Source organism: Carassius auratus, unplaced genomic scaffold (genome assembly GCF_003368295.1).
Source record: "Carassius auratus strain Wakin unplaced genomic scaffold, ASM336829v1 scaf_tig00216419, whole genome shotgun sequence".
Taxonomy (NCBI): Eukaryota; Metazoa; Chordata; class Actinopteri; order Cypriniformes; family Cyprinidae; genus Carassius; species Carassius auratus.
Window position 1 is genome coordinate 14,182 of NW_020528562.1, and position 20,365 is coordinate 34,546.

Below are 20,365 nucleotides of genomic sequence, written 5' to 3' on the forward strand. Positions count from 1 at the left end.
AAGCAAAGATACTTCATGAAAACGAACAGAAAGAACTCTTTACTGTAGCTATGCATCTCAGATTTTCACGTCCCACTGAAGGCGAAGCCAAAATTCATCACCTATCACATCTGGTGTCACGGCATACTGACCAGGGTAAGAGATGGGTGTCGAAAGGGTGGCAAAAACGCTCTTTGGGCGCCAAGACCTGCAGACATCTGATGACGTTAATTTCACGGCTATAAGTGGCAAAGTGTTAGATTGCTGGCAAACGGAGCCGCATCCTTTACAAACTGTAATTACGGAGCATGTGGCAGTGATTTGGACGGGTAGCAGGTGGAGCAGGAGGACAGCCTGTCACCGATCTGTCAGCCAGTCACTGCCACACAGGGCCTGGCTCCGGAAAACGCAGATAATAGTCAACTTTACGAGCGGGAGGCAACGTTCCCTGAAGAGGAGACATGTGAAAGATGGAGGCAATGTTTTTCAGACAGTCACTCCGGGGTGAGGATTCAAATGAGGAAATGTGAGAAATGCTTTGTGGGTAATTGAGTGAAATAACCACATATGGATCATGAACCGCATGACTGATGAAATTAATATGAATATGGAGGGGAAAAAACCAATGCCTCCAGTGGTATTCAAGCATACGTGAGAAGCATGCATAGGAAAGCACTTGTAACAGTTTTTAAAATAGTCTGTTTTATTTAATATACAAATGATATTTGGATGGGTGAACACGTCCACAATAAAGATATAGAAAATGTTTGGTCATCATATGTGTAACTACATAAGGCATACAAAAGACAGCAGGCTACATGACAGCAGCATAGTATAGTACTGCTGGGGACTGGTATTATTATCCCCTACACGGCAATGAAAATGATGTAGTGTGTCTAATACTGTTATTTTCAGTACTCTGCATTATATGCTGCTTACCCAAAGCATCACATATAGATGTTTTGAGGGGTTTATGCTTATATGCATCATGTGGTTACTTCAGACAGTAAGCCTAACTGATCCAACAACATAGTTTAAAAAAATGTAGAAAGCAGTAATCAGAAACACTCTTGTTAACTGTGTGTTTGGAGATTTGTTTGACGAACCAAAAAAATAAGAGGATAGATAGATAGATAGATAGATAGATAGATAGATAGATAGATAGATAGATAGATAGATAGAGACAAACTCATCCGACGGTTCCTCAAATAACTTGTTTCAGTATTGCTGACCTTGTCGTATAACAGTAATACAGTTAATATAATAACGATAATACAAAATGAGAAAGTGAAATGCGTAGATCATGAGCTGTGGTTTTAATTTCTTCCCTAGAATGAAAATCTGTGTTATTTTGATGCACTGTAATTTATTGGAAGACTCATACTGGGTATATAAATATGACTTTTTTCCACCACAACCAATAACTGTATCTACTGTGCAAACTCATAACAACTTTGTGCAAAATTGTGGAAAAGTGGCTCTTGTTTTCTATAACAAAGCCTCGATATCAGCATTTGTAGATATAAAGTCCAAAAACAACTCACCCCACGGACACCAACACAGCATAGCATTACACAAAGTTCTTTATGTACACAAGTAATGCAACAGATACGTATTTCATATTAAAAAAACGCTTATTTTAGGAGTGTACAGATACACAAAATATATCACAAAAGCTTCTCACTTAATCAAACCCAGTGGCCTAGTGTGTGACTGGTAAAAATGAAACATTCTCTGATCAAGTTAGCCATCTTTTTATTTTCTTAGTTTTAACCCGACATGAATTTGAAGCTACATATAGTGAGTGTAAAGGTTGGCAGTTTTTGTGCCTCAGAGTGGTAAAGGACATGTTGTGCTATGCCTGAGACAATCTGTGCAAATGTTACTGTGAGCTTGTGAAAAGCGCGTCACACCAGGTCCATGAGACATCTAGGGCGTTGAGTCAGATCTGTAAACAACACTGGGTTCTTCTGATACTCTGGGAAGTTTGGGTCAAGTCTTCTCTGTAGGTTCAGACACTGCAGTGTGTCGAACTTGTGTCTAGCGGTGCTCTTTTTTTAAATCCAAATTTAGTTTAGAGCTTTCAAGAAACAGCGTCTTATCAGCAGTGTTGAGAACTCTGTTATGAAGTCACCAAGGAGTAGATCATACTGGAAGACAGAACAAACAGGCGTTAGTAACTTTGTGTGCAAAAGTTAGACTAGAATAAAAAACTATTGAGTAAAATCAGATGAATGTTGTTCGGAGTTACTAAAAACTTACACAAGATCTTGGTTGTGGGCCATATTCAAAGTTATTTTGATCTGTTTACTTGAAGGTGGCAAATGAGCTATTTAAAATGCAAATAGAAGAAACACCAGAAGTAGTTTATAACGTCAATCATGCACTCATGATTTCAGTGAGCTGTGATCAATTAAATCAGTCAAATTTCTGAGTTTATGATTTATCTCAAAGACCAAAGCTGTAGTGAAAGCATCTGATATTAGAAATTCATTGAGTTTTGTAAATAACAATCCATTTTACATTATGGATTAAACGGAACAACAAACCCCATCCCCCCCCCCCAAAAAAACAATTATTTTTCTATATTTTCTGAAGAAAATGAGTGCTTTCTTGTGATAGATAAATAGACAGACAAATGGAATGAATTTTAATTGATTTCAGAATATTTTATTACATCACCCCCATCCCTTGCATTGAAATGGGAACTTCTCCCTTTGTGCACGTGACTTTTCAATTCTGATGAAATTAGTTTATGCCCGTGGGTTAAATCATTCTGTCAGGGAATGGCTTTAATTTGTTCATTTCTCCCTAGCTAAAAACAAACACAAAGATGCATTTTGTCCCCAAATTATCCAGCTGAAACCGCAGCATTCATACTCAGCTGGTGGAGGCATGTAGATATAAGGCGAGAGGCTTCAAAGCAGCTGATACTATGGAAAATGACAGCTTCACCAGCTTGAGGATCACTCCAGGCAGGTCATGTATGATACGGATTGTATTTATTTAGAATGCACTGCCATATGTTGATGTATGTTGAATTTCTGTGCTGACTTCCCACTAGGGGCCATTGATGTCATGCCAGAATGCTGTCCACAGGCATTAATACATAATAAGGGGTCACCCTGATAAAAACAGCATAAGCAGTTCTTGGCTCGCTGTGTCTTATTATTTTCAGTGTGTGGGGGTTGGAAAAGTAGCAGCGTGGATCCTTTTATATTCTTTATCTTAAAAAAAAAAAAAAAAGCAGATCTATTGATGCTCTTTAGAAGTATATCACTGCTACATTATGCAGCATACTTGACTCTGAAAATGTTTTTCGCATGTTGAGTGTCATGATTATATTCAGTGCACACAGCTGAAGTCTTATCCCAAATCTAAAGTTGTATTATTAAGGACTGCGGCTTATCTGTGTCCTGAAAACACAATTTTAGTGTTCATGTTGAAAGTGGTAGATCAATGAAAAATGTATTTCAGCTATGATCATAGATATGATCCCGATGGAGCCTGAGGCAAACAATGTTCCTTATGCCTTTGCAATCTTTGTGAAGCTTCAGCACATGAGAACCCGTGAGATGTTTACCCAAATCTCTCTTTCTCTTCTGTTGGAGTGGCACACTCCTTTCTTGAGTCATTAGGTTTGAATGGTGTTTAGAAAAAAGGAATGAATGAATGCAAACCTACTATTGTAATTGGATGGGTGATGGCCTGGTGTGCTGATGTCGGATTTGCAATTGATTCGTAAGATTGATTTGCGAGATGGAGCACAACATTGTGGAAGGGGTTATTAAGAAGGGTTAGAGTACAAACAAAGTTTGAAGATCAAGCCACAGGGGTTACACTAAGGCAGGCAAATCGGCAGCATTCATCAAATCAGATGTTATATAAAAATGTATGCCTTTAAGAAGGTAGCAATAAAAAGCAAACAACTGATCCTTTGCGGGGAGTTTGATTGACAGGGGATCTGACCAATCATAACGCTGAATCTGCCATTTTTGTCCGGCAAACAAACCCGACAGAAGAATAGATAAACATTGTTGGACTTGAACTTTGAAAAGAAGTGTGCATTGAAGTCTTTCCATGGTTGAAACAAGATACCTTCTAATGATCATTCATGTTAATTTCATGCTTTAACTAGTAAATATAACTAGTGTTCCTGTAGCTCAATTGGTAGAGACCCGCGTTATCAAGCGCAAGGTTGGGGGTTAGATTCCCCAGGAACACGTGATATGTTAAAACTAGCCTGAATGCACTGTAAGTCGCTTGGGATAAAAGCGTCTGCTAAATGCATAAATTTAATTTAATTTAAAAATATGACAAGGGGAATAGTTCATGTGCTTATTGAAATGAGGTGCTACGTTGATCTGTCCCGACACATTAAAAAGTCACAAAACTGTATTTATTGGTTGAATAAAAAATAAAAAAAATAAAAAAAATTAAAGATGGGTCTTTGTTTTAAACCTAAAGTAAAGATTTGTTGTCAGTGTCATCTTTGTTCCGCTACATGAGAACATGGTGTTGCGTGAGAGTGCCATGGATTGTCGGACATACTGTAGCAACAGTAACAAAGGGGGGCGGGACTTTGCAAAGGGTCAATTAGAGGAGGGGTCAAATATCAAAGTTACAGAGACCATTGATGGAAACCCTTGCAATATGCTATGAAGGGAAGTAAGACGATGTTTTCACAATTAGACGAAGTTTAAGTAGATAACCACTGAGAATAAAAACTCCCAACTCACTACCGTCACTCCTCAGAGTGGGTCAGCGTACAAAAGACTCTGAACAAAAAGGCTGTATTTGTCCTAGAACTTCAATTCCAGAAGCAAACTGCGTTAAATAATGCAGAACATGGCTGGTGCACAACAATTGCCTTTGATCTGACAAAAGGTCATAAGGCCTGTTTGCTGGAAGGGTGAATATTTGCATTTTTATATGTGTACATTAACATTTAATGTGACGTGATATAGTGTGGAGGAAAAAAGGAATTCAGGAATTCTACCCAAAGGCATGTTGTTGGCGCCATCCAAGTCAGTTCAAATGCTTGTTTACGTATATATCTCTGCTATGCTATAGGCTTAAGGTAGCTTATACTATAGCAAAGGCACACACTAAAAAGCATATTTGGCTGTAATGATAAAAAATCAGTGAATAAATTGCACAGAATCTCATTAGTTGGCAATTAAGTTTGGTTGAGACAACAGCTGGATATCTACTCACCAGTAGAGATAGTAGAAGAATGAGAGGACAAAGAAGGACATCTTGCACCAGGCTTCTTTTTGGCAGAATTTGAGGGTGTCTCCGTTCATGACTGATGCTGGATCGTAGAGAAGCTCCTTAGTGTCTGTGGGGCTGTGAAAGTACCTGCCGAAAATGGGAAAAAAACACGAGCCGGGTAGTGCGTCTTGAAACATTAAGTGAACCTATGTTTTTTACATTGAATTGAATTGATTATTTTATTAATTTATATGTATTCAGTGTTTAATTTAACTATTTATTTTAATGCAAAGTTTAGCTTGTCTAAATTTAATTAAATCTTTAATTTAAATTAGGGCCGGGACTTTAACGCATTAATTGAGATTAATTAATTACACAAAAAATAACTCGTTAACTAAGATTAATTAATTACAGAAAAAAAATTCCCGCATTTTTAATAACTTATTTCTGCACCGCGGAACGTTTCTCACTGGATGCGTTTCGGCGGACCGATTATACTGAAGCACCAACTAGCGTTCGCATATCACTGCAGCACATCGAGCCTCAAGTATTACCTCAACGCAAAACATATAGCAGCTAGCGTGGACTTTACACTTATGTTGAACTATGTATTATTTTGTTGGTGCAACAGTTTATGCTGAACTCTTTATTGTTTTGGCCAAGGTTATTGAGAGTTGGACTTAGTATGTTTTGGCCTCTGAAGCAACAGAGAGATGTTTTCTAATAGTCAGTGTTTCCAATGTTCTGAATGTAATTGACAGTATTGTGTTTTACTTAAAAAAAAAAAAAACGCTTTACAGAAGGTTCCAGCACCTATAAGCTTCCTGAACTTCTGAAATGTACTATTTCTAAATTGTTACTAAATATGCTATTGCTACACTTCATGGCAAAAATTGCACTGGTCTGGCTAGACTTGGTTGAACAAAAATAAGCAATATTTTGTTGCTTAAGCTTATGTATTCAGTCATTATTCATAGTATACTATAAATCCATGTGAAAAAAAATTACTTCTCACTGTTCTCAGGTCAAATATTTATCTGCGATTAAAATGCGATTAATTTGATAATTAATTACAAAGCCTCTAGTTAATTAGATTATTTTTTTTAATCGAGTCCCGGCCCTAATTTAAATAATTCTGTCAATCTTTGCAGTCCTAAATATGGAATATTTAAATATAGCCTGTAATTGTAAGACAAGGAAAAACGTCACCCCGGTGCAATAATTCTATTAGGGAAATCGAAAACAAGGAGTGGAGGCTTTAAGCGCATTAGGAGGAAAAAAACGTGAAAGAATTAGAGCAAAACAGAGGGAAGAATGGAAAGACAGTGCATTATAGCTGCATCATCAGATCTGCTATAGAAAGGTTTATTTATTTCAAGGAAAGCAATAAATCTGATAAGTAATTTTTTGATAGCAAGATCAACCAGCTAATCAGACGTAACTTCATAACAATATTTAAAATCCACTATTACTATTGTAGTGATTAAGTTCAGTGTTTCATCATCCTGTAAAAACAAACAAACAACAGAACGATCTCTCATATTCTGAGGATGGTGGCAGAAACTGACAACAGCTCTGAACATTCAGTAACAAACCCCCGAAGAAAGATTTAGAGCTCCACTGCAAAATGACTGAAACTCATTTTATCCCAGTTATGATTTCCCCAGTTCTTTCACTGTGTGATGAAGCATTCAGTCTGCTATTATTCATCTAGAAAAAATTTGGAAGACACATGCACAGTGACAAGATTATAAAAACACTGTGCAAGAAGCTTTAATTGGAAAATTAGGAATGGGAATGATCTGAGCATTGATAATAATAATGCATGTAAAGCATCCATAAAAACACCGGTTTACAAGAAAACATTGCATTTTTGATATTTATTCTTTTTTTTTTTTTTTGTTTAGCAAGAAAACTAATATTAACAGTTTCTACTTTTGCTTATTTAATTGTTTATTTATTTAGATTATTTTTTTGGAGATGATCATTCAGTCAAGCACAGCTGATAATAATGGCTTTTTTATTTTTCCAATAACAATAATTAGTTGTTTTGTACTTAAATCATCATAAACTGGAGGTATATTAACATCAGAAGTTTTGCTGTCTATAGAGTCTGGGGGCTGTTTAGAGAGTTTATAGAGGGTGTCAAGTGTGATTTCGCAGGACACCTGTTTTAGTGAAAGCTGTCAGGTAGTAGGCACATAGCTTGTTTAAGAGGAGTAAAAGCTGGTTCAGGTGCTCACCTCCATGTGTTGTAGAAGAGCAGAGGGATATTCAGGCCTACAGTAAGCCACTCCTGAGCACACAGGAACATGATACAGAAGAGTCCATGGATAGAGTACTCTGGAAGCACCAACTAAAGAGAACGCAGATAAATAACTTAAAAAAATAATTTAAAACAAGGCGAGGAATGGAAGTACAGTGCATTCAATGGATTGTACTTTTGCTTAACAACATGCAGATAGTCCAGCTGATGAAATGTCTTTTCAAATAACATTTACGTAGACAAAAACTCCATAAAACAGTTTTGTTATGTGCTCTAGTGCCTTTATGCAGTGTGTGTCATTGTAAAGACTGTAAATCAGTCACTCACAGTCTCTTTTTCATCTTCAATAAATTCAGTATGCCATCTAATCTAAGTTCTGTTATCATTAGGGGTGAATCCCTTTAAGAAAGGAACTGACTGTGTTATATTCAAATCCGTTGCTCTAGAGAAATTTCAGAGATCCGTGAAAATTGAATTGGATTTCTTTTAATAAGAAAAAGAGATACAGCTATTCATTTTTTCAGAGAAATTCTAAGACCTGATGAAATGAAATTAATAAATCGTACTGTATGTGATCACTGGAGTTAACATTACTGTGGGTTTTAGGACATGGTTTCTAGGTTATGTTAGATCACCTTCATCTGAGGAAGAGCGGAACAATTTTTGGCAGCACTGCTGTGCCAGTTTGCTGTAAATGAACAAGAAAGGGGATCCTTAGGGCAGTTACTTTGAGCAGAACTTAAGGTTTTTCTTACTAAGTATTCTAATACCCAAACAACGTCAGATGTGTTGCCCATTCACAGTGGGGTTTCCTTTGTAACAAAACCCCATCAAGCACTGACAAATGAATACAAACACAATAGCAAGAGTTTAACATCAAAATAAACCTCAGTTAGACTATATAGCAAATCGATCGCCAAGTGTAGTTTATATATTTGCAGTATGTAGGACTCAAGGCTTGTAATATTGTAGTCATTAACTTCAGTTTATACCTGACACAGACTAAGGGCTGGCTTCAGTGAATCATTTATCATTTAAGACACAACATCCTAAGGCACAAACCTTTCCTGTGGCGTCCTTTCACAGCAAGCTAAAGGAAATGTGGTTCAGGCCAACCTTTACGTAAGAGGGCTCATTAAAGTTTGACCTGTCCTAGCTGTTTAACCTTATTGGTCCAAAATATTCCATCGCCAATACAAAAATACCCTGGATATAAAAAGAAAATGATAAATGCTTAAAAAAAAAAAGTCTTATCCTTGTAATTCCTATCTGTGTGCCACATTCTTATCTTCATAATGAGAAATATAATGCATAATTTAACCAAATGTACAGAAATGAAAAAAACTTTTACATATTTCGCATGGATTCTAGTAACTCAAACCATTCCCTTAGTGTATTTAGTCGCTTCAAGCTGAGGCTCATGGATTATTTCTTATCTGGATTCTAGCTGAATTGTGAACTGCCGTTGGCAAAGTTTCTCGTCTAAAACTGGCTGAAACTATACAGTACTTTCCTCACTAGAATAAAATAATCTTCCTCCAATTGCTTCGCATGGGAGAGTTTGTTGTTAGCATGTTGCTGAACTAATGCAATACTCTAATTAGTAATTCTAATATGTTTCAGTCTTGAACTAAAAAATACATTAAAATGATATATAATGAGCATTGAGTTATGTTTGTAAAACTGACTTCAAATTTGGCTGTACATGTAGACTTATCTTATAAATCAGCATAATTATATTGCATAACTTTCGAAGCGATTTATGTTCACCTATAATGCCTTAAAATTCTGCCACAGTATAGATTTTGAAACAGAGAAACTGAGGGCAGTGATGAATGCTTCATAATCAAGTAAATATGGACTGGCAGCTGGGTTAGGATGGGCCCATCTGGAAGATCAGTCTTTATCTATTAGACTTCAGGGCTTCTGAACATCTGACTAACTTTAGCCACAATATTTTGTCCTTCGTTTCAGAGGCACACATAAACAAAAATTTGTTTTGTGATGTTTATGTGCCGTTAACTTTTAATCAGCAGGCCAGCTGCGACACTTAAGCCAGCATTAAATATAAATCTGCATAAATAAAGCCATATTATGGGATCAATTTGAATAAAAAGTAAAGCACTTTCTATCTTGAGCATTGCAGATGTCATGTTAAAAGTAAGATTGTCTTATAAGTGTCTCAGAGTTTATGTATGTTAATGGGTTTAAACTCGTTTGCCCCCTAGATTTTGGACGGTATATCAACCATTTTCTTGCATTTTGCTGACTCTCCTCACTTGATGCTTTTGATGCACATATTTAACCATCCAGGAGGAGCTAATTTCTCCTACATTTTTCTATAGCTGAATGATAATTACAAGGCTGTGGCTGAGGAGCTTTAAGCGTAACTTTTAAGGTTGCCTTCCTAAGGGAAACACAAGCGCCTCTTCTTAGTATTGTCACCTAATGAGAGGTCTGCTGTGGCTTTTGTGCTTTTGACTGTGGACATTCCGTCTCCCTCACTTGCTCTCTAACCTTCTGTTCCTAACAAACTCTCACCAGCCTGCCACTGCAGGTCTCTCCAATTAACACGTCTTACTACTAATGACATGTCCACTATTAGTGCAGAATGGAGTGGGCACCAAACCTGTAGATACCGCTTTAATTAGGCGATGGGTTTTGACAATGTTTATATTAAGAATGGAGATAAAAAAGGAATGGAAGAGCACCAGTGATAACATTACATTTTTGTGGCAGAGAACTGCAGCAGCAAAATGTTCTCAGCTTTAACAGATCAGAAGAGCTGCTAGCCTCCAATTACTGTCTTTCTCTTTCAGCAGCAGCCAATAATTAACTGCAGCAAAGAATTATACATATTTTCTCTTTAAAGAACGATGAACATGACACTAGATAGCATAAGAACTGGCTCTCCATTTAACTATTCAGACTGTTATTATCACCATTCTGGATAATGTATGGCTGTGTGTGGCACCTTTCCAGGTAAAAAATAAAGAAATTATAAATTATCAAAATTAAGCAGTGTTAAACTGATGTATGGCAATGGAAATACTGTTATACCTAATGCACTAATTTTTTCCCCCCTAAAATAGGTTTGATTGGCTTGAATTTCACAAACAGGCATAATTTCTTTTTCAATAAATAAATATATAATGTTAAATAACTGAATAAACTGAAAGTAAAGATAACACACTTTTCATTGTAATAAATACTTTTTTTTTAAAATATATAGATCTATATCTGCATAAAAACAATAAATATTTTTAGTATGCTGAAAATCTGTTTAGAAACCATTTCACATAAATTGCTATTAAATTTAATTTTGAAGTACTAGCAGTAACTGTATTGTTTTTTTTTTTGTTTTTTACATAAATTGTGCTCGGTTTTATTTACAACTTTAATATACATTATGCTGTTTTTAAAATACTGAAATATAATTTCTGTCAGAATAAAACAATATATATTGATATAAATCAACTGAATAATAAATTAAGACTACAGATGCAACCCCCCCCCCCCCCCAAAAATTCCATCTTCGATTTAACTTTGAAATGAGCATTTTTATTAGGTTCCTTTTGGAAATAAGGCATTCAATAATGGACAAATTGCCTTTTCATTGCAGTTAAATTGAAATTAATGAACCTAAATAAACCTGAATAAAAATACAAATTTAAATGAAAAAAATCTCAGGAAAATCTCAGTAAGTCTTAGGTTTTTCCATATTTGCATATAGCATATTTTGCAATTATTAAACTTATGAAAATTATTCACATTCTCATTCTCAAAGTAATGAATGTGAAAGAGAATGGTTACTTTACATTAATAATATCTATTATTAACAAATAATATTTCATTTGTAGTAACAGATTATGCATTGTTTCTAAAATTCTGTAAAAACATTTCTGTCAGAAGAAAAAAATACATAAAAAATATGAATGAATTAATAAATAATAAACTTAATTGAAAAAGTATTATGCTGTGTTTCTGCAATCCTGCTTTATCCATTCTGTGTGCAATAATAATGTGAATTCATTGAATAATCTAAGTGCAGAAAGAAACGTAACACTTTTAAACAATCAGTCTCGCAAAAAAAAAAAAAAAAACATAATAAATATGCAAATGTACATTACCCTTGGGTAGGAGCGAATGACGTCAAGCTGGAAGGGCTACACTAATTGAAAGTTATAGTGGAAGATTGTGATTTTGAGGGCCAGAGTTAATTATACCACAGATGAGCAGCAGCAGCAGCATCTCTGCCACACCTCTGCTGCATGAGAGCATGTTGTTTCAGAGGCTGGTGACAGGCTAATAGGCCCCTGCTGCCCTCTACACCCATGTCTCAGACCTAACAAGATGCATACAGAGACCAGATACTGTCTGATTACCAGCCAGATGTTGCTATTTTTAAAGGCCACAAAGTAGAATGCTCTTTTCTCCTACAGCGACAGGCCGGCTACAAGAGGCTTGATAACAAAGGTTTATTTTTAACCGTGGTTTTCTTTCTGAAAAGAGTTTAGCATATACATCACGAGCTAATAAATTCTCAAGCAAGTTTCCATTTTTCATTATACACGACCAATCTAGGCAGCTCATGCAAATTCATTTGCGGGCTACGCCTCGGCAGCAGTAGTTTAGTCTCTGTACTGAACTGTTTGATGACGGCTGGGATGCTTTTGGCTAGGTAGATTCAGAACAGCGCAACAAAGCCCCCTCCTTGTTCTCTGCCCTGAGCCCTTTGATGGCAAATGGAGCTTTTCCTCCAGGCAGAGGCAGGATTTCTTGCTGCGCCCCCAAATATATCAGTGTAGGGTGTGAAAAAGAAAAATCACATTTCCTGCTCTAATGAGATAAGGATTGCATGGAAAAGTCATAAGAGCGAGAGACTACAGTAAGTTTGGGGTGAAACACAGCAGTCTACAAATCTGAAATGAGTTTTGTTATAACTTATGCTTGACAAAAGTGCATCTCAATCTCTTAAAAAGGCCTATGTTGTCACCATCATAGAAATAATTGGGTATATTTTGTGTATGCATGTGCTTAAAAATACATATACACTACCAGTCATAAGTTTTGAGCAGTGAGATTTTAAAGTTTTTTTTTTTTTTTTTTTTGAATTCTTTTCTGCTTACCAAGCATCCATTTATTTGATCCAAAAATGTAAAAAAAACATATATTTTTTCCTATTTAATGCAACTGTTTTCTGTTTGAATTTAGTTTAAAATATAATTTAATCCTGTAATTTTAAAGCTGAATTTTAGCACCATTACTCCAGTCACATGATCCTTCAGAAATCATTCTAATATTCTGATTTGCTGCTAAACAAAAAAAACATTTATTATTTATAATTATTATTAAGTTTCACTGATGAATAGAAACTACAGAAAAACAGCATTTAGCTTAAATAGAAATATTTTGTAACATTATAAATGTCTTTATCACAACATTTTTGATCAATTTTAAGCATGCTTGCTAAAAAGTATTAATTTCTATAATTCTATAAATTCCCCCCAAATATATTATGTATTTATTTTATCTTTGGTTGATGTTCAGGCAACCTGTTTGAAAAAAAATCAGCATTCTGCAATTCCATTTGGTGCAAAAAGTACACTGTTCAGCAATGACAAGGTTCTAACAATTATTTCTAAATGTGTGACTGAATCATATAATAACTTAATTAATAATATTGATAGTTCATCGTCTAGCTGACTACGTCTTGTATTATTATTATTATTTTTATTTTTTCAAAAATATGGTCAAATGTGCACAAACTACTAGCTACTACTAAATATTGTAGAAACATAATTTTCTGTAAAGTTGCTTTGTAACGATTTATTTTGTAAAAAGCGCTATACAAATAAACTTGAATTGAATTGAATTTAATTATTGTGGTCCTCTGACAAGATGCAACGTCACAGATCTCAGACCTTGGGTTAAAAAAAGTCTCATCAGATGTTTAATGCTCTATCATATCGAATTATGTGTATCAGCATGTACCCGAACATCATTAGGATAGTTTCCAAAGAGATATGCATATCATACAGGTCTTTTATGAATGATCCTCTGCCTTTCAGTTCCACCTTGTCATTTCCATTTATCGCAAATTCGGTGCAAATGCCTTTGGTGATGAATGCAAGTGTGAAGTGGAATGATGAGAGGACAGAAACGTTTGTACTGCAACATCAAAAAGTAGCTTCCCGTTTGAAGAACAAACACACAGCGTTGGCGACCACAGGGGATTACGCCGCACTCCCCCAGCGGATGCCTCTGATTGGCTGCTGGAGTATTGACCTTGACCTTCAGAGTTAGACGGAAAAGCTTAGCTTAAGAGAAAGACAGGGTCAAAACAATGATGGTAAACTGCAGGGACAGAACTTCACAGAAAAATGTAAATATTACTATTCATAGATACAATGCCACAGCACAGAACTGTTGAATTATATGAACTTTTGACTTAATCACAATTGAGCATCTCTGGAGAGACCTGAAAATGGCTGTCCACCAACGTTTACCATCCAATCTGACAGAACTGGAGAGGATCTGCAAGAGGAATGGCAGAGGATCCCCAAATCCAAGTGTGAAAAACTTGTTGCATCTTTCCCAAAAAGACTCATGGCTGTATTAGATCAAAAGGGTGCTTCTACTAAATACTGAGCAAAGGGTCTGAATACTTAGGACCATTTGATATTTCAGTTTTTCTTTTTAATAAATGTGCAAAAATGTCAATATGGGGTGCTGTGTGTATATTAATGAGGAAAAAAAAAGAATTTACTGTAAATGATTCTAGAAAATGTCTGCAATATAACAAAGAGTGAAAATTTTAAGGGGGTCTGAATACTTTCGGTACCCACTGTATCCTGAAAAGCTGTGTTAGCAGTTGTGTAAAAATATGCTGGTGCTTTGCAAGGAAGCTCTGCGTGACTCAGCATAAGTTTGTCTGACAGAATCTAAGTTGACTGACTCACCATTCCTTTCTATCTCTCTCTCTCTTTTTTTTAATCCACACATTTTGGTTAAATACACACAATGACACAGAGGCCAAAAACTGACATTTATACCGGGCTAACAAAAATGAGAAAGCATGCATGTGTTTTTTTTCAGCTGTGAAAAATGTTCTGCACCTTTAGTGGGGGGAAAATAAATGATCTCATGCTAGCTTTTGTCACCCTAGCGTTGAATACCTGTGAGCATAATGTATCATTCTGGAAAAATGCACAATTCACAGATTCACTCGGCAATAAAATTGTCTCACTGACAAAAACTCTGCTAGGTATATGTTTATTCTCCTATGCAGAAATATATGAAACTTTCTTATTTAATGAGTAAAGAGACACCATCTGTTATAGGACTACCTGTTCAGAATGAAAATGCACTTTTGTTTATTTACTCTCTGGCTTGATTCTAACAAATTATCATCGTGCTCCTGTCAGTCATAGCAAAAACATTGTGGCCCATTGGGAAGCGATAAGAGCCTTAAGCTAATGTTTACAACCAAGATAATTAATAATGATAATAAATGACAAACAAACCACATGCCCTGTGTCCATGAAGACCCCAACCGAGAAACAAAGAGGGAGGGGGGAACTGCTAGCATTAAAAACATTCATTGCCTTTAAATGTGGTTTGTCTAATCACAAGCTATTAACTGTTTTATAAATGATGTGTCTGTAAAATTAAAGGCAATTCAGCTCAAGTCACCCTTGTGGACTCTGCTTGGATAAGTGCTTTTGTCAGGCAGTGTTGTCTTTTTCATTTGCAGTCAGGTGAAACTGAGTGACAGCGGAAACCTTTTCTACGAGGTGCACATGCACATGGAGCAGCTGGGAATCTAGACGAGCCTCATACCTTCAGACATATTACTCATAAAGGTGTTTTGCTGATGTTGGCACAATATATATATATTCCCTCTGTAACTTGGATAGTGCTTGGATTCAAATGTTTAAACACATAGAATGAGCTCAGTTTCACATGTAGGTGTGGGAAACACTTTATAATACCTTTGATTAATAAATTCTCCAATATAGCCATATATAACCATGCATATATTGCAGCATACTGAAATATTTAAGCACTAGTTTCCAGTATAATAGAATAGCATAGAATATAATATGCAGTACATGTCCCCTTTAATGCTCAGTAAAATTGTCAATCAGGATGGGTTTATCTTTACCCCCCCCCCCCCCACCACCACCACAGATAAAGATGTTACATACCTTTCTCAGCAGGCAACAGATCCTCTCTATATTTCGAAGTCTTTCACGCTGTTAAGAGAAATAAATATCTGTTAAATCTCCCATAACACCTAAAATGCCAGTCTCAAGGACAAAACCAGTATGAAGGCCACACATGTGATGCAGGGATTGTTGTTGTAGCCTCCAGGGGACAGTGTTTCAAAATCTATTTTTTATTTATACATGCCCAGACATAGAAGTATATGGTTTATCATACATGTGTGCAATGGAAGATCTAGGAGATCTTTATGCCTTTTCTGTCATGTATGTACTATGGAATAATTTTTCATATTTGAGGCACAAAAAGCAACAGAACTCAATTGGTGGCATGTATGGACATGGATGCATGTTAAGGCACAAATAAATCTTTCATAAGTAACACAGAAGAAAAATGGCAGCACTTTGCCTTAAAAGTGTTAGTTAGTCAGTTTAAACACACTCACACACACACACACACACTTGCATTTTTGGTTTACAGGGACTCTCCATAGGCATAATGGTTTTTATACTGTACAAACAGTATTTTCTAATGCCCTACACCAACCCCAAACCTAAACCTACCCCTTACAGAAAAGTACTGGCAATTTTTGAATTTCATAAGACTTGAATTTTGTATGTTTTTTTTAAGCATTTTGCTTTACAGGGACACAGGAAGTGTTCTCATAAACATTGCTTACATTGTAATACCCATGTCACTAAACACATATACCATATACATATACATACACATATACCACAAATATACCAGTAGAAAACATACACAAACTAATGATGATACTGTATTATTTTTCCATTTGCTTTTACATGTACAGTACAAATGATTTTCAGACAGAAGAAATTTGATATTTATTTATTTTTCATTTATTTTTTTATTTTTTTTACACTGTATTCCAGATACATGGGAGACAAACGTTGTAATAAACTTATTTCTCATTTAATATAAGATGTGTCCAGGGTCAAATAATATGCAGTATAATATATTGAAGAAAAAAAAGTTGCCTGATTAAATATATTAACATAATATAATTAAATGTAATAGATTACATTAATATGTTTGTTCAAAATGTATATATTACGAATTAAAACTGTTTTACTACAATGATCTTGCAATGCATTTATCAAAGACACAAATAATTCCACTAGTAAAAAATGTGGCATTGCGCTTATTTGATGAATTTGTGAAAAGTAATTGATATGCAGCTATTTTCCCAAAGTTTCCTCAGTGCATTTTTAAACAGTTTTTTCAAGGCTTTGATTGGCAACCTCCCACTCTCTTGTTCCAGCACACAGCTGTGTTTCAGAGATTACACCAAACATCCATGAAAGTTGCACTCAACTCTCAGCCTATTTTTGGACCGCACCTCATTTTAGTTCATCCAAATTTGCCTAAGATATTTTTTCACACCATTCCTCCTCAACAACAGAATGCAAATATATTCCACTGGCAGCTATAGCGACTGGAGATAACTGCAGCCATATCAGCACTTTTAATTAGCAGGCAATTAGACTTAGCTCCCTTTGAAATATTCGTCAGCGTAAATTCTGCCTGAGAAGTGCTGGCATACAGTGTAAACAATGTATTAAATATACGACAAAGAGTCAATACAGCAGTGAGAATATTATGCTCTTGAACCATGCAATCTGCATCGTACAAATGGGTAATCCTTGACGGACATACAAATGCAAACACAGCAGAACTGTGTCTGTCATCTCTGTAGCACAAATAATATTCAGCATCTATAATGATGGCATGAAAAGAGCATGAACAGATGTGATCAAAAGCTGAGCCTCTGAACAAACTAATTTCGGACACTTAAGAGACCATGCCAACATGGATATGTTGCTTGGCATCCCCTCATACTCAAACCATGAACTAAAACATTTAACATAAAACATTTAACATATTTATAATAAAACATGGCTTAGAATACATTACGTAGGGGTTCATTTGCAAACAGTTTTCACTGACCACAATCAGTTTTAAAAAAACCAGAAAAAAAAAAAATGTCAGTAATTTACACTTTTTTAATTTAATGAAATTAAACGATTGTATGAATAATTCTGGCTTGTCTAATGTTAAATGGAAAAATGACGTGGGAGTAATATTGTTACCATAAGTTCTGAATAGTAGACAATTTACTAATGTTTTATCAATCCTTCTGTAGCTCAGCTAAAGCTTGGCACCGAGTTTGATTTACAGTGTATTGAATGTTCCTTATACGTTTCTACAAAAGTAAATCTAAAAGCACTGATGTGTTGGATTGCTCATGTTGTGCATGCTGCTGATAAACATCTGGATTATAAAACTCTCTTCAACTCTCAAGCAACATAACGAGACCTCTAATTTAGTGTTGTTTTACATTGAAATCAGTCACATGCATAGTAATGTCAATTTCGAACATTAGCATGATTAAATATTAAAAGCTTGCGCGCATCAAGCAGCGAGCAGATACAAATTCAGTCTAATGAGCTCATAACGTTAACTTGAAAGATGATTATTTCAACGCATAAAGAAAGCTCATCAAGGATTGTTAGAGATTCTTATAAAAGAATAGCATCAGAAGTGTTTAATTGCTGGAGAATGATGTCTTGAATGGCCTCCACAGAATTAGCCGGGCAGCGGAAGTCAAGGGCAGTTAAATGTGACGGTTCTGCTATTTATCCTCTGATTTATCAGTGATATTAAAATTTCAAACGTTTAACACTCACTGGTTTTTGTTAGACTTATGCTTAAAACAAGAAAAATGCTTTTTTCCAAATGGGGTAAGACAAACTGTTATCTTATGATAATATCTTTAGCAATTTTTGATTCTCTAGTGAATGTATTCAAGTTTCAAGAATGTTTAGATATGATCTACTACAAAACAAGTTGTAAACCGAGTAAAATGTTTTAAGAAGTCAGTTTTCTGTTAATAATTCATCTGTACTAATTACATCTAACATTAAAATATTTAATAATAATTGCCACTGAATCTCCAAATAATACAGAATCAGCATAAAGATGTTACATAATTTTACATAAAATATAATAAAATATCATACAATTACAGTACATTAATGGCATTTTTTGTCCCTATCAAAATCAGTCTCACCAATATCGTAATTAACGAAGAGTTATACTGATAGTGGTATTATTTATATATTTTACTATTATTTTCTGCTCAAACAAGGTGAAAACTGCTTGCCAGTGGGGTTAAAAAAATAAAACAGAATTCAAGATTCTCTATTCTGTCTTATCTTATGCTAATATCTTTTTACTATAAAGTACTATCAAGGCCAGTCTCACAGTTATCTTTACCAATACGCTGTTTTTTCCCCCTCAGTTTTCTGAGGAACAAATTAATATTTATAGCCATTCAAGTATGGCTGATCACAGGGTACATGTAGACAGGGTTGTTTTGATACAAACAGCATAAGCAAAATAAAACATACCCTCAGAAATAAAAAAACAAAACAAAAACAATGCTGCATTAATTGTGTGAATTATTGCATCTATATTAATTGCATTACATTAATTCTTAGTCCTATAAACTACTCATGAAGAAATGATTGTGCTGTCTGGTTACGAAAAGCATGTTAATGCCAGAAGTAAAAGAAGCCTGAGGGACTGTACACAGTGACTGCAGCACTACAGTGCAGACTAGAGTCATAAGGAGAGCTCCAATGAGAATCACAGAATGAAGTCCTGGCTTCCTCCAGCGGAAAACTGACAGAAGCCACCAATTAGCCAGGCAGGGTGTGAGACTGACTTGACTGGGTGGTGAGATCAACTAGGAGGCCATCAATCTTTTAGCACCCCCTCCTTCCAGATCCTCCATTGTTCCTTCCAGTCTGACAGAGGTGGGTGACATAGAGAGTGTGTATCTTTTACATTGACACTTTGTTGGAAGACAGCAATAAATTACGACTACAGAAGTTTTGTGCAGAGTAGATACGTGACTCAGATACTTTGTCTACACGTCACAGTGCCACTTTTCTGAGTGAGACTTTCCGACACAAAGTCCAAAAGACCAAAATATCTGCATTCGCCTGTGCCTCTTGCTTTGCTTTCTGTCAACTACATAGCCTGGCGAGGTATCAAGCACAAACATGTAAATTATTTTGCAATGCTGGCATCTAGATTGACAGGGTTGTTCTAAACTTTTGGATAACAGTTTGGTGCATCCAAAAAGCTGGAAAAGTTGCCTCAGCTTGAATTAATTAGTGAGATTAAATCTGCCAGGGCCTCCAGCAGAGGAAAGACAACACATAGACAGCTGCTCTATGGATTATTCATGCAATGCTGCGGATGACAGGAAATGTTTCAGAGTTTGGGGTAGGCTAGACAACGCACCTGGTGCCTGCAAAAGATCAGAGGGCTTGCTAAGATATACTCCCACAATAAACAAATAAACACACGCACGCATACAAACTCATTTGTTTCCATGGACAAGGGCAATGAATCAAATGATCAAGTCCATTACTTGCATGACTTACCGCATGAAGTGGATTTCCCTGATCGATCGGCACCTTGAAGTCTGCCTGAAGCTCATCAAAGGCGGTATCTGAAAACCCAAAGAAAAAAGGGAACACGATCATTATCATTAGGCCAGACACATGAATTTGCAGCGTTTGTGTGATTTTCAAGGATACGTGCTCCCTTTTATAACTTTGATTGATCATCCATTATTTCAGCATC

General features: G+C 35.7%; 1 protein-coding gene across 1 annotated transcript; it reads right to left on the bottom strand.

The window, feature by feature from the left end:
• Positions 1 to 1,312: 1,312 nt before the first annotated feature.
• On the bottom strand, positions 1,313 to 20,231 carry LOC113098142 (protein cornichon homolog 3-like; the record flags this gene model as incomplete). Its single annotated transcript, XM_026263088.1, has 5 exons — positions 1,313 to 2,129; positions 5,197 to 5,340; positions 7,437 to 7,549; positions 15,670 to 15,717; positions 20,164 to 20,231. Coding segments are annotated over 5 exons (401 nt in total), but the record flags the coding sequence as incomplete, so codon positions are not given.
• Positions 20,232 to 20,365: the final 134 nt, after the last annotated feature.